The sequence below is a fragment of the Mytilus californianus genome, unplaced genomic scaffold (assembly GCF_021869535.1).
Source record: "Mytilus californianus isolate M0D057914Y unplaced genomic scaffold, xbMytCali1.0.p SCAF_2, whole genome shotgun sequence".
Classification (NCBI taxonomy): Eukaryota; Metazoa; Mollusca; class Bivalvia; order Mytilida; family Mytilidae; genus Mytilus; species Mytilus californianus.
Window position 1 is genome coordinate 68,827,923 of NW_026262668.1, and position 14,747 is coordinate 68,842,669.

Sequence of the window (14,747 nt, forward strand, 5' to 3'; positions counted from 1 at the left end):
AGAGATTGCCACGCTCTATACACTTAAAGAAACCATTGCAACAAGTATGTTACATCGTGTGGGAAGAGTGTCATGCCCTCTGCACGTAAAGAACCGATTGCAACAACTCTTTGAGGGGTCCGTACATAGCATGTTGCCAACTAAATTTCTGTTCCTATCCAAGTTACTTTCATTTTCAAGTGGAAGTCCAAATTTACCGCCCTTGATCCCAGTAGACCCCTATTACAGGGCCTACCTGTTTGTATTTATTGTAAATTTTTTCTCGTCCTGAACATGCATGAAACATTTGCCACTGGAAGTTAAGCAACCAACAGTCATTTAAATCTCAAGCGCTATACTCTACATCTCGTTCGCTAGACTTTAAAAAAAAAAAACACACACACAACTACAACTCTTTGGTATCTGTATAAGACCAATAGGATTCCATACAAAACTAATGTCGAAACTAGGTACAAGTTAAAATTACAACCAATATACAATAGGTTCATCAATTTTGACGGTCGTAACCGATTGACACTTAGCTAGTGGAAAGTTTTATTCAACAGAAGATCTCAACATTGTTCCAGAATATCACAACCGATACTTGACAATCTCAACCTGACATACTTTATAACATATTTAGCTATAAAATCAAATAATATTCGAAAAGAAAAAGAAAAAACTGTTATTATACGTTTATATTGATTAAACAGAATACGAACATACATATTAAATTCTTTATTGCAAAACAAACAAGAACCAATTACAGACACAAAGCAAACATAAGAAAAACTCAGCAATATTAAGATACATGTTAAAGGCTCCTTTCCTCAGTTCTAATGACTCTTTAATAAAAGAAACGACTGCTTTCTAATGGCAGAAGTCCTAGTTCATTTCTTACAGCTTTTGACTTTTGTTGAGCTTTTTGTTCCCAGTGCTTGCTTAACAAAATGCAGCGGTTTTTTTCTAAAATAGTGATAAAATCAATGACGTCTGGTGTTACTTTATTTTTGTTACCTCGCAGTTTAGCTCTATAAAATTGAATATAAGTGTCCATATAACATATTTCACTATTATATGTTAGTATAGGTTTAACCAATGTTTCAAAAGGATATATACGTTAGCTTTATTGGTGATCTCACTGTCATTTTGTCAATAACTGACTGTGCTGGCCGCACTTACCTGCGGGAGAAAAGTCATTCCGATGTCATTTTAAATCGCATTGGTCCGAGAAATAAAGGAGACAAGCTCTCATTCAGTTATATATCTATGTCATGACATTCTCCTATCTAACAACAAATTCACAGATTGACAATTATTTGCTGGTTTTCCAGGCGTAAATACATAACATCAAGATGCACTTAGTATTTCCTTAAATAATCAATGAATTATTACATATTTAGAACTGCATCACGGCTGTCAGTCGGTATATCGAGAAAAATGATCGTGAAAGAATACCTAACGGTGGTCAAGTATTGCGATTGGATCGGGAAAGCTCTGGTATAGGATCGTGAAGGAAATCTTATCGAGAAGACATATACAAGATCATTAACTAATCTAATTTAATGAATTATACGGACAAATTCATAAAAAATAAAACTGTCTGTCAAAATGGTTCATCATTATGATCAGTATCTGAGAAAAATCAAGGTTTAAAAGTAAGTACACGGTTTTCAAAACTACAAAAGGCAGATTGCTCTTCGACATTTCAATGACATCAAAAATGTAAATAACATGATTTTTTTTCATAATTCGAATGACTAAACTACTTTTCTTTAAAAATGTCATTCCGTTTTAATGATTCAAATGGTTCTCAAAATTACTTTGTGTTAGCATAATCAGAAATTTTGCACAAATTGAAGCATTTACAAAAAATTGATATTTCGGATCGTGAAAGATCGCGTACCGCTTTTTGAAGATCGTGAAAAGGATCGTGAAAGATCTGATCGTTCAAATCATTCTTAAATTATATGATAATTTATATTTGTAATTGGTATAGCAAATACTAGATTTGCATGACTCACTTCGGTTCTCTTTTGTTGGTGAATAGGGCTGTAATCGTTCATTGCCATTTGATCTGATTATCTTATAATACCACACCGACTAGGTGCCTTATAACAATATCAGTATATTTGTCCGTTTGGCTTGGTTCATCTGTCCTTGACCTCTTTTTTATGGATCACTGATAAACTTAAGTGTATGTGATACTTCTAATAAAACCCTTAATATTACAGACGTTCAACATAAATGCAATCATAAGTAAAGCAGAAGAGACATTTCAGCATTTGCGCTCTAGTATTCTTAGGTCTGAAATATATAGTTATATCATCTGCTTAGTTGTATATAAAGATACTTAGAACTTAAGAAAGTACTATAACACAAAAGGTTGGTTATCGTTCAGCCTCAAATTGTAAATGAAAGATGTTGTTTTCGCTATTAGATAACGTAGATGGTTAACTTTTTGTGTTTAAACGTTGCATATCCAAATATTGGCTAAATAGTAGCGGTGAAAACATTGAATGATACCATAAGAAGATAGGCCTACCTGAATTGTACTAGACCGATTCTCAGAGCTGATTTTTTTCACACCCGAACTGAAAAAGGTATGAACAGTTCGCAGCAGACATATCACTGTATCCGTGTGATTTTTACTCTGAGTAAGACAGTATTTGCTGTTATATTTAGTGATTCGTGCTTTGCGTAAAGAAATTTGACTATCCGTTTAGATTTTTTTTAAAACATGTTGATGATACAAACCAAGAGAAAAAAATCCCATGTAAACTAATTATCTCCAAATTGATCTCGACCGAATATACCACCAAGATAAGTGGCTTGTGATATGCATGCGTTAAAAGTTGTAACGATTGAGAATAGAACTGAATCAGCTAAATTACAGTTCAAGATGGGCATCACAATCGAGGTACGTTGATAGGTAATTCCCCCACTAAATTGGGTACAATGACGTATAGCTATCGTGAAAAGATTGAAAAAACAATCAAGTAAAAATAACGTTATCTTGGTACCCTTTTAGTTGATGTCTGCGCAGCCACGAAATAAACAATAAATTAGCCAATATTGTCATACTATGTACGCACGAAAGACACTTCATACAACTGAAAGTAACAACCCTTACACAAAAATAAAACCAACATGCATATATTTCCAAGGCGGATGCATTAAGCATTATTTATACATATAAACTTTTACTTTTCGACAATTTACGCTCCTGGAGGACACGATTTTATTTATTTTAATAACTCTTGAGAAAAAGTGTTGAATTAAAAAAAAAAGTGAAAATAAAAATGAAAGCATTAATGTTCGTTCTTATCAAAATAATTACGCGCTTCAACCAGTTGCAAGTATATCAATTGGTAAAAGATATATTGTTTTCTGATTATTAAGTCTGGTCACACTTGTCTTTCACGATCAAGATATTGCGTTGCCTGATCTTTCACGATCAATTTTGATGAAAAATCAACAAAATTCAATGTTTTCATAGACAAAATTAACGGTTTTAACACAAACAAAAACTTTTATTCTACTGCACTATCTGACACACCAAAGATTAAGTTTCAAATATATCATGATATACTGGAATGTGACCATTATAGGTACAAAACATGTGTTTTTTTTTAATGAATCCCATGGACTTGTGTTGCGCCTTTTATGTTTTCTGATAAAGTACAGCATATTTTCTTTATCTCAGTATTATTGAGAAAGTTGAATCATTTTGACAGACATATTTTTTTTTCGGATTTGTTCCGCGTTTTGAAAATTCAGCGGATTTTTCACAGATTTTGAAATAGAATTACATTTTATTACATTCACGATCCGATACCAGATCGCAATGCTTGACCACCGTTACTTATTCTTTCACGATCATTTTTCTCGATATACCGAATGACACCCGTGTGCATACATTGGCTCAAATCTATCTCAATTTCTGAATATCTGTTCAGATATTTTGTCTTTATGGAATTTACTTAAAGACCATCATAATTCGCAATATTTTTGCAGATGCTGACTGACTATTCTGGTGATTGTTTACGGTAAATTTCAATATTAATATTACTACTATTGAGGCCCCTCATGGGGGTGTCCAAGTAATCACATAATCACAAATGTTTTGCTAATATAATCAAATAATCATTAATTATTTTTTTAAACAAGATAATCAAATAATCAAAAATACAGTCCTAGATTATCAAATAATCATGAAAGATTTGGTCTGGTAATCAAATAATTACTATAAAAACGGCATAGTAATCACATAATCAAAAACCCCATGAGGAGACTCACTATTGTTATTGTAATTAAGAAAAATGAAAAGAAATCATTGTAATTGGTATGTTATGTCTATTTATTTTTGATTCACTATAATTAATCTGTTCCTTGTGGCCGCTGTCAGCAAAATAAAAATCTGTATAACTTTCTTTAAAGAGAATTGTTTTTTTAATGAATTAAGACTTATTAATTAAGTAACAGAAAGTAGAAGATCGTGATAAAACTTGTCATTTTCTTTCAAAATGTATTAATTCATTTTTGTTTTTAGACATGTGGTTTATTGGAAGGTGGTCCTCTTGTTTCTTGCGTGATCTCATTTCAACGAGCACCTTACTCATTTTGACGTCACTCCGTGTTTCTATTTATAGCTATGAACCATGTGACCAAACAGAAAATACTTCAAGATGGCGACGTTTTTGGCTGTTCCTCTAAAACAGACTCAAGAAGTTGAATTAATCAAGCCTATGAGAAGTTTTATTCAAAACACATTTAGCCAAGCAGACCCAGATGATTACAACAAAGCTCTCAATGAATTCAGTAAACTTAGGAATCTCATGATTGCAAAATCTGTCGATAAACACGACAGCGCGCTTGAAATTTTGTATCGGTAAGATATCATCGTCATACGATTGTTAATATTATATTATTTTTAAAAGAGAAATGATAATGCTAAATCCATTACAGCTTACTTCTTTTAATTATCTCTTTGGACATATATGATATATGGTGGTACTCATGTGTATAGTGTCTGTCTATCTTGAATCATCTTGGCTATTTCCTGTTTTTATATGGCATTGGGAGAATAAAATCAATTTGAGAAGTAGGAATGTCTGAAACAAATTGGTTAATTTTGCTTAGTAGATATGAGGAAATAAGTGTATGTTGCATTTAGGTAAATAAATACAGGGCAAAGATTGACAGAGTATTTTCACAGTACCTCGATTTCCCAAAACCGGTATCCAGTTATCCGGAAAACTCATTAAGAACCCAATAACCGATAGATATATCCCGTAAACTCTATTTTTAAAGTTTATAGCTTTTTAAAAGACTATAATTTTGATATATATGTCATTTTTACTCAATAAAACTACTATTTAACTTTAGGAATTCGATTTGTGTGTCTTGTACAATGTTGTATGCAGGTTTTGTGTATAACAATATGCTGTTACTTATATTCAAAATGTAGATTAGTCTTTCTAATTAAAAGTAATGAAGGATTACATTTTTTAATAATTGCAATTTGAAAAGCAAATACATTATTTAAAAAACTAAATAATTTATAAAAAAAGAGAAGATTTATCAATAATGATAGATATATGTCATTTTTACTCTAAAAAGGTACAAAAATTATCTTAAGGAATTCAATTTGTGTGTCTTGTATGTAGGTTCCTTGTGTAACAATATGGCGGATGTGATTATTCAAATGAAAAATAACTAGCTAAATAAAAGTATTAAAATACTGAATATGGATTAGTTTCTTTAAAAATTGAAATTTTCAAAATTCAAATATTTTCAATATGCATGTGATATGCGATTTATGACTATATAAATAGTCAAATGATGAATGACAGCCGTTCAGCCATCTATATACACATCAGAGATTAATGCAATCTACCTGTTGAATAATTATGTGCACCATATTGGTATACAGGACTCTTATATACACGACCCATAAATCGAATTCCTGAAGTTAATTTGTTCTTTTAGTCACTGCTTTTACATCCCAACTGCAAAAAGAAGAATTGTATTCTTTAATGAAATAAAAAGATTGGTATGCCTTCTAAAATTATGAATTGTTCTTGAATTCACCTTTTAATCTTAGACTAATGCATTCAGAGTGAAATATTTTCAGAAGCATACACCAAATTATATTGATTGAAATATAACGTTCTAAACAGTGGCTCTCCATTTCATTTTGGTGTACGAACACTGAAATTATCAAAATCATACTGAATTAAAATAGTGATTTAGACCTTGTAGCTATTGGAAATAATGAAAACGTGCTAAAATACCTGCACTGAGCATAACACATTGTCACATAAGACATTTTTAACTTTGGAGCTTTATGGTTTTTTATACGACCGCAAAAAAATTTTTGTGGTCGTATATTGGTATGACGTTGGCGTCGTCGTCGTCGTCGTCGTCGTCCGGCGTCGTCGTCGTCGTCCGGCGTCGTCTGGCGTCGTCCGAAGACACATTGGTTTTCGCACTCTAACTTTAGTTTAAGTGAATGGATCTTTATGAAATTTTACCACAAGGTTCAATACCACAAAAGGAAGGTTGGGATTGATTTTGGGGGTTATGGTAATAACAGTAAAGGAATTAGGGGCCAAAAAGGGGCCAAAAATAAGCATTTTTGTAACTTCCAGACATAACTTGTGTGTTAGTGTATGGATCTCTTTGACATTGTACCACAAGGTTCCATATCACTAAAGGAATGCTGGGATTGATTTTGGGGGTAATTGCCTCCAAATTTTAGGAATTAGGGGCCAAAAAGGGGCAAAAAACAAGCATTTTTCTAGTTTCATGACAATAACTTGTGTGTAAGTGTATGGATCTTTCTGAAATTGTACTACAAGGTTCCATATCACAAAGGGAAAGCTGGGTTTGAGTTTGGGGGTAATTGCCCTAAACGTTTAGGAATTTGGGGCCAAAAAGGGGCCAAAAAACACATTTTTTTCTAGTTTCCAGACAATAACTTGTGTTCAAGTGTATGGATCTCTCTGAAATTGTACTGCAAGGTACCATACCACAAAGGGAAGGCTGGGATTGAGTTTGGGGGTGATGAATCATAATGGGGGTTCAAAAAATTTTGGGGGGGGATTTATTTTTTTTTCCTTTTTTTTTCTTTTTTTCCTTTTTTGTTTCTTTTAAAATTTTCCATTTTAAGTTGGTTATTTCTGATTTATATTTAAAATCAAATAATAATGATATGGTAGGAGATACACACCAAACAGGATGTGTAAATTATTATATAATAAGTATTGTGCAATAGCAAGAAATTTTCAATTGCACAGTATTGCACAATAGCAAGAAATCTTCAATTGCACAGTATTGCGCAATAGCAAGAAATCTTCAATTGCACAGTATTGCGCAATAGCAAGAAATATCCAATAGCACAATATTGCGCAATAGCAAGAAATTGTCAATTGTACAGTATTGCGCAATAGCAAGAAATATTTAATAGCACAGGATTGTGCAAAAGAAGATACTTCCTATAAATTGCTTATTTCTTGACCAATTTCAATGGGGTTTTATGCTTGATTTCATGGGGTTCTTTAATATGCTGAATCTAACCGTGTATTTAGTTTTACGTTTAGGAATTTGGGGCCAAAAAGGGGCCACAAAACACATTTTTTTCTAGTTTCCAGACAATAACTTGTGTTCAAGTGTATGGATCTCTCTGAAATTGTACTGCAAGGTACCATACCACAAAGGGAAGGCTGGGATTGAGTTTGGGGGTGATGAATCATAATGGGGGTTCAAAAAATTTTTGGGGGGGGATTTATTTTTTTTCCTTTTTTTTCTTTTTTTCCTTTTTTGTTTCTTTTAAAATTTTCCATTTTAAGTTGGTTATTTCTGATTTATATTTAAAATCAAATAATAATGATATAGTAGGAGATACACACCAAACAGGATGTGTAAATTATTATATAATAAGTATTGTGCAATAGCAAGAAATTTTCAATTGCACAGTATTGCACAATAGCAAGAAATCTTCAATTGCACAGTATTGCGCAATAGCAAGAAATCTTCAATTGCACAGTATTGCGCAATAGCAAGAAATCTTCAATTGCACAGTATTGCGCAATAGCAAGAAATATCCAATAGCACAATATTGCGCAATAGCAAGAAATTGTCAATTGTACAGTATTGCGCAATAGCAAGAAATATTTAATAGCACAGGATTGTGCAAAAGAAGATACTTCCTATAAATTGCTTATTTCTTGACCAATTTCAATGGGGTTTTATTCTTGATTTCATGGGGTTCTTTAATATGTTGAATCTAACCGTGTATTAAGTTTTTGGATTTTGGGCCCCGTTTTTAAATTGGTCCACATTGAGGTCCAAAGGGTCCAAAATTAAACTTTGTTTGATTTCATCAAAAATTGAATTATTGGGGTTCTTTGATATGCCGAATCTAACTGTGTATTTAGATTCTTAAATTTTGGTTCCGTTTTCAAATTGGTCTACATTAAGGTCCAAAGGGTCCAAAATTAAACTTAGTTTGATTTTAACAAAAATTGAATTCTTAGGGTTCTTTGATATGCTGAATCTAAAAATGTATTTAGATTTTTTATTATGGGCCCAGTTTTCAAGTTGGTCCAAATCGGGGTCCAAAATTAAACTTTGTTTGATTTCAACAAAAATTGAATATATGGGGTTCTTTGATATGCTGAATCTAACTATGTATTTAGATTTTTGATTTTTGGGCCCCGTTATCAACTTTGTCCACATTGAGGTCAAAAGGGTCCAAAATTAAACTTTGTTTGATTTCATCAAAAATTGAATTATTGGGGTTCTTTGATATGCCGAATCTAACCGTGTATTTAGATTCTTAATTTTTGGTTCCGTTTTCAAATTGGTCTACATTAAGGTCCAAAGGGTCAAAAATTAAACTTAGTTTGATTTTAACAAAAATTGAATTCTTAGGGTTCTTTGATATGCTGAATCTAAACATGTATTTAGATTTTTGATTATGGGCCCAGTTTTCAAGTTGGTCCAAATCGGGGTCCAAAATTAAACTTTGTTTGATTTCAACAAAAATTGAATATATGGGGTTCTTTGATATGCTGAATCTAACCATGTATTTAGATTTTTGATTTTTGGGCCCCATTATCAACTTTGTCCACATTGAGGTCAAAAGGGTCCAAAATTAAACTTTGTTTGATTTCATCAAAAATTGAATTATTGGGGTTCTTTGATATGCCGAATCTAACCGTTTATTTAGATTCTTAATTTTTGGTTCCGTTTTCAAATTGGTCTACATTAAGGTCCAAAGGGTCCAAAATTAAACTTAGTTTGATTTTAACAAAAATTGAATTCTTAGGGTTCTTTGATATGCTGAATCTAAACATGTATTTAGATTTTTGATTATGGGCCCAGTTTTCAAGTTGGTCCAAATCGGGGTCCAAAATTAAACTTTGTTTGATTTCAACAAAAATTGAATATATGGGGTTCTTTGATATGCTGAATCTAACCATGTATTTAGATTTTTGATTTTTGGGCCCCGTTATCAACTTTGTCCACATTGAGGTCAAAAGGGTCCAAAATTAAACTTTGTTTGATTTCATCAAAAATTGAATTCTTGGGGTTCTTTGATATGCTGAATCTAACCATGTATTTAGATTTTGGATATTGGACCATAATAGGTGAATGTCCAATTTAAAATTTTTAAGTTCTTAGACCACATTCAATCTGTGTTAGAAACCTATGCTGTGTCAAATATTTAATCACAATCCAAATCCAAAGCTTTATCAAGCTTGAATGTTGTGTCCATACTTGCCCCAACTGTTCAGGGTTCGACCTCTGCGGTCGTATCAAGCTGCGCCCAGCGAAGCATTTTATTAAAGAATAAAAAAAATCTTGATCTTGACAAACAACTCTGTTAAAATGGTGTTCTCCCATTAGCTTAAAAGTAACCATATTCTTGTGTGTGATACATGAATACTTTATGCAAATGTGTCCAAAAAAACATATAATTATACAAGAACGAAGTTTATGACAGTACAAAGCTTACACCGTTGCAAAAGTATGACTTTAAAAAACATTATGGTATCAAAAATATCTGGGGAGACCATGGACGCATGATTTTGATGTACATATTTAGGTATTACATTTTAAATTTACATATTTTTAATCAAAGTTTAATTGTTTTATAATCATGTTTATAAATTGGATTATAAGTATTTACTCTTTTGTAGGTATTATGACCAAGTTGTTGCAATAGAAAACAAATTACCAATTGCAGAAAATCAGGTGAGGATTAAAAAGAAAGATAGAATTTTTTTGTATTAAACCAAAGTTTTGTGGTCATTTTATGGCATTAAAGTGTCTTCCTTGTCTATCTCAGGGGTTGTCTTAAGAACTAGTATTAGGCTGGAATTATTTTGGGGCCCTTCCCATTTCTGATCATGGGACAACAGGGATAAAAAAATATTAAAATGTATAAATAGAACTACAATGTATTGCACATGTTGTATTAAAAAAGACTAATAAAATATACTAAATAGGAATACACATTTGAAAAATATGTTTTTCATGCTTTTGTGTTTATAGAGTTGGAATCAATTGTGATAGTCTTTATTATTTTTTTTTTAGTTTTCATGTTAATAGATAATCTTCTTGAATTAAAATGTTTGAAATGAAGCAAACAGATTTCTTTATTCAAAATGTTAGAGGAAAAAGTAAGAACAGCTGTAGAAAGTGAAAAAATTTCCCTGCAATGATCAGTAGCATGGAATACATGAAGCTCTCGGAAAAAAAAATTCATGCAGCCCTTAAAAACAAAATAAAAAAAACTTGGAAGAAAAACCCTTTTTCAGCTATATTTTGAAATCTGTAATTGTAATATAGTGTATGTTTGTGCCTTTGTTTGTGCCTTTATATATGCATACTGTTGGATTTATCTTATGCTTAGTTTAACAGTATTTAGATGGTAAATTTAACCCAATATGAATCTTGGGCAATTGCCACAAATGTATTCATTTGTGCAATAATAGAATACCTTCTTATTTTTATATAGAATGGCCATTTAAAAAGAAAAAATATTATTTTACAATATTTTTCATATTGATTTTCAGATAAGAGTAAATTTCAAGTGGAGAGATGCTTTTGATAAAGAATCATTATTCTCTGGGAAGAGGATTTTGGGTAAGAACAAAATCCACAAATGCAAAGAAAGTTGGATAAAAAAATAACATATATATAAAACGTCTAGATATTAGTCAACAATCTTTCTTACGAGGGCGCTGGATCGTTACGAGTAACGATACATGTACACAATAAATAAATTATGTAAACGCCTAAAAAGTGTACAAAACAACACCAATATTAAAAATAAGGAAACAAATGTAATTATCAATAAATATTTCAGATAACAGATATCCTTCAGTATGATTATGATGTAAAATGAATCATATCAATCTATACTGATTGAAAAAATATATGTAATATTGTAACAATTATCTCAGATGATTGATTATTTATTTTTAAAAACTAAATGATGCTAATAATCAGTAATTGAAATAATCTAAATGTTTTGAATCAATATTAAGTAATTTAAACTTATATTTTATGTTTTGATCATATTTCTGTCCTTATCACCTTTCAATGATTTTCATAATAGTAATACAAATATGAATTAGAAAAACTACAGACCTCAACTTTTGTTTTCTCATTTTGAAGTTGTATTTAAGAATATATCATTATGAAATATAAACAATAACAAATCTGTTTTAAACCCCTTATTATTTGTAATACATATAGCAGACAATATTTATTTACAGTTGGTCTACATTATATGTTACTATTATTTGGAATAAGCTAGGAGTAAATATGACAACAAATGGTCTTTAAGGAGGAGATTTAAGCCATTTGATAAGAGTTCAGTGACAAAACACTATGTTCGTTTTCTCTGTGCACAAGATAAATGCGATGAAAAACCTCACCAAGATATTCATCAACAACAAGAATACCATTGGAAAGACCGACTTTGATTTATTGGATATAAATTATATTTCATATGAGGAGACTCACTTTGAGTTTGAAATATAAAAGAGAAATCATTTCTGGGAGACAAACAGCTCAAAATCTCAAAAGATAAATGCATCTTTAAGATAGAACACAATTAGACAAATATTGATCATGGAGTTACACATGTATATACCAAAACAAATGATGAAACAAAAAAATTGTTTTCAATGCTGTCAGTTATTTTTTAACTTGCTTTACACATGTTTCTTGGCATGAAATTACCCAGTACATTTCATTTAGTACTATATTATGATTCTTACAGCTATAGCCTCGGGTTCCTATGAGAAAGTATGTATGTTGTTTAACATTGCTGCACTACAAACACAGATAGCTGAGGTACAGAATCATGATAGCGATGAAGGACTTAAAACTTCAGCAAAATATTTCCAGGTAAGAATATGAAATAATGGAGGAAATTTCAAAGGTCATAATGTCTAGATATTCTTGTAACGTCTATAGAACATAAAAAAAAAATGCTTACTGATTGAACAAACAGAATCTGTCTTATTCTTGACTAACAAATATAATTAAATAAATAAATCATATAAATAATAAAGATTTTTTATTGTCAAATTCTCAGGAATATTGCAGTTGGATAATGTACACACAAAGGTGTTAAAAATAGTGTATATTAGTAAAAGGATTTTTTTTCGCATATCTCTAAGACATCATTTTTTGATTCCAGTCTGCCAGTGGTATTTTTGGACACCTGAAGGATGTTGTATTGTCACATATACAACAGGATCCTACTCCTGACATGAACCCAGACTCCCTAAATGCTCTCAGTGCCTTAATGGTTGCTCAGGCCCAGGAAACTATTTACAGAAAATGTGCAAATGGTAAATTACCTTCTCTTCTATTAAGTGAATTTTTATTTTTTCTCTCTAGTCATATTTTATATCATTTATGTTTATATCACTTTCTTGATATATTTCTATCACTTTTTTCCATTATATAATAGTGGCAAAATAATTCATAATAATAAAGTCATGCTAGTGTAAGCACTATCAGAATCTTCATTTAAGAATTGAATGCTTCTTTTTGTAAATTTATTGGGGTGTAAAAGAATTGACCGAAGTACATTTTGTATGAAGAGCTTCTGCGCACTCTCAACGCTTTTACAACCCTATAAAATTACTAAAAGAAGCATTCAATACTTATAATAAAATTTTTTTGCTAGGATCATGAAAACATGATTTCTATCAAGATTTTCTTTTATTTAACTGTGCACTTTATTGTGGAAGCTCCTGTCATCATGAATGTTACATTTCATTTTGAAATGAAGGTTAATTTCAGAATGAGGCGAGATTGCTGTTAGCCAATCAAAATAAGGTATTATAATGAAACATACATGTAATGTAATTATGTTGTTATGTTTATTACTCCTTTACTTCTAGTCTCAGTTTGAACAGAGTTCCCAGGGACTAACTTAACGCTCGCCGAGTCGTCCAAGGCGATCAGATTTTCGTCTAGGCGAATATATTTTATCATCCTGATTGCCCAGCTGGCGACTGTAAAATATTTTGAAGTGAATCCCATTCCATTTCTTCCCTTTCCCCCACGATATAAACAAAAAATGTTCCCAAACGGAAACCTGCTTGTCTAATCAAAGCGGGATAATTAAAGAGAGAATTTCTGGTCGGACAACTGTGTTTCAATAAGAAGTCACGATTTGACATATACCTCCTTCTCTAAGCACGTGCTCTTTTAAATCTTCTACGATTATTTCATTATTGTTTAGTTTTCTTCTAAACTGTTCAATATGCATAGTAAAAGGGATGCATTCTAGTTGTGCAGGAAGTCATTCCAAGCCCGTATTAGACAGTAACTTGTCCACGAATCGCTATTTACAAAATCTTCAATGAAAAAAGAAACTCAAAATCTGGTAAATAGATATCACAATATCTAGTTCGATGTCCAATCTTCAATAAAAAGTAATTGAATAATATTTTTGATCAACACTATTAGATATTTAGCTATTATAATTTGTATTTCAGATAAGATGAAAGATGTTATGGTAGCCAAAGTTGTACATCAGTGTTCAGAACTATATGCTGATGCTATGAAATTAATGCAGTTGTCTACCTTGAAAGAACTTTGGCCAAAGGTAACAATTGTAAAAAAAAAGGGGGTTGGTTGGTTAAAAAACCAAAATAAAATGATTGTATTGATAGTGGAAATGTATCTTCCATGGTATTTAATTACTGCTTATGTTTTTGTTATGACCATATATATTATTAAGACTGTAATGTTATTCATTAGTCACCAACTGCAAAGCATTATTGTCTAATTTTGATAACTGGCTGACCGAGGAAATGCGATTCTCTAAAATCAATATACAGTAATGCTTCAGAACATATGTTACCACCAAAAAAAATTTGAATAGAGTGACTCTATTAATCTAGTTTACCTTCCTGTTTGACAAGTACGCTGCAGCTTTTACTTGCCCGAAAATGACTTTCACTTGAATGGGGCAATCAGACAACCTTTATATCATGCGCTGTTTTTGTTCCTTATCTACTAGATGAATATTACTATGTGGAGGGGTTAACTAGTTTTGATGAATACGCCACCTTCCAGCTCAATATCTTGATCAGTTGAATGAGATGAGTTGTTTAAGCAACTTAATACATATATGTGTGTGAAGTAAACATGACTTTATTTACATGGTCGTTTTTACCTTCCACACACTCTTGATTTTATATCTTACGAGTAATGGAGATTTCAAC

General features: G+C 31.4%; 1 protein-coding gene across 2 annotated transcripts in view; it reads left to right on the forward strand.

Moving 5' to 3' along the window:
* The first annotated feature begins 4,637 nt into the window (after positions 1-4,637).
* LOC127728046 (programmed cell death 6-interacting protein-like) overlaps positions 4,638-14,747 on the forward strand; it is a 35,409-nt gene continuing 25,299 nt past the window's right edge. For both annotated transcript variants that reach the window (XM_052235219.1, XM_052235220.1), the window contains exons 1-6: positions 4,638-4,870; positions 10,188-10,242; positions 11,067-11,136; positions 12,281-12,408; positions 12,704-12,857; positions 14,016-14,125. In XM_052235219.1, coding sequence (XP_052091179.1) covers positions 4,668-4,870; positions 10,188-10,242; positions 11,067-11,136; positions 12,281-12,408; positions 12,704-12,857; positions 14,016-14,125 — 720 coding nt within the window. In that variant the 5' untranslated portion in view covers positions 4,638-4,667. The remainder of the gene's footprint in view (positions 4,871-10,187; positions 10,243-11,066; positions 11,137-12,280; positions 12,409-12,703; positions 12,858-14,015; positions 14,126-14,747) is intronic.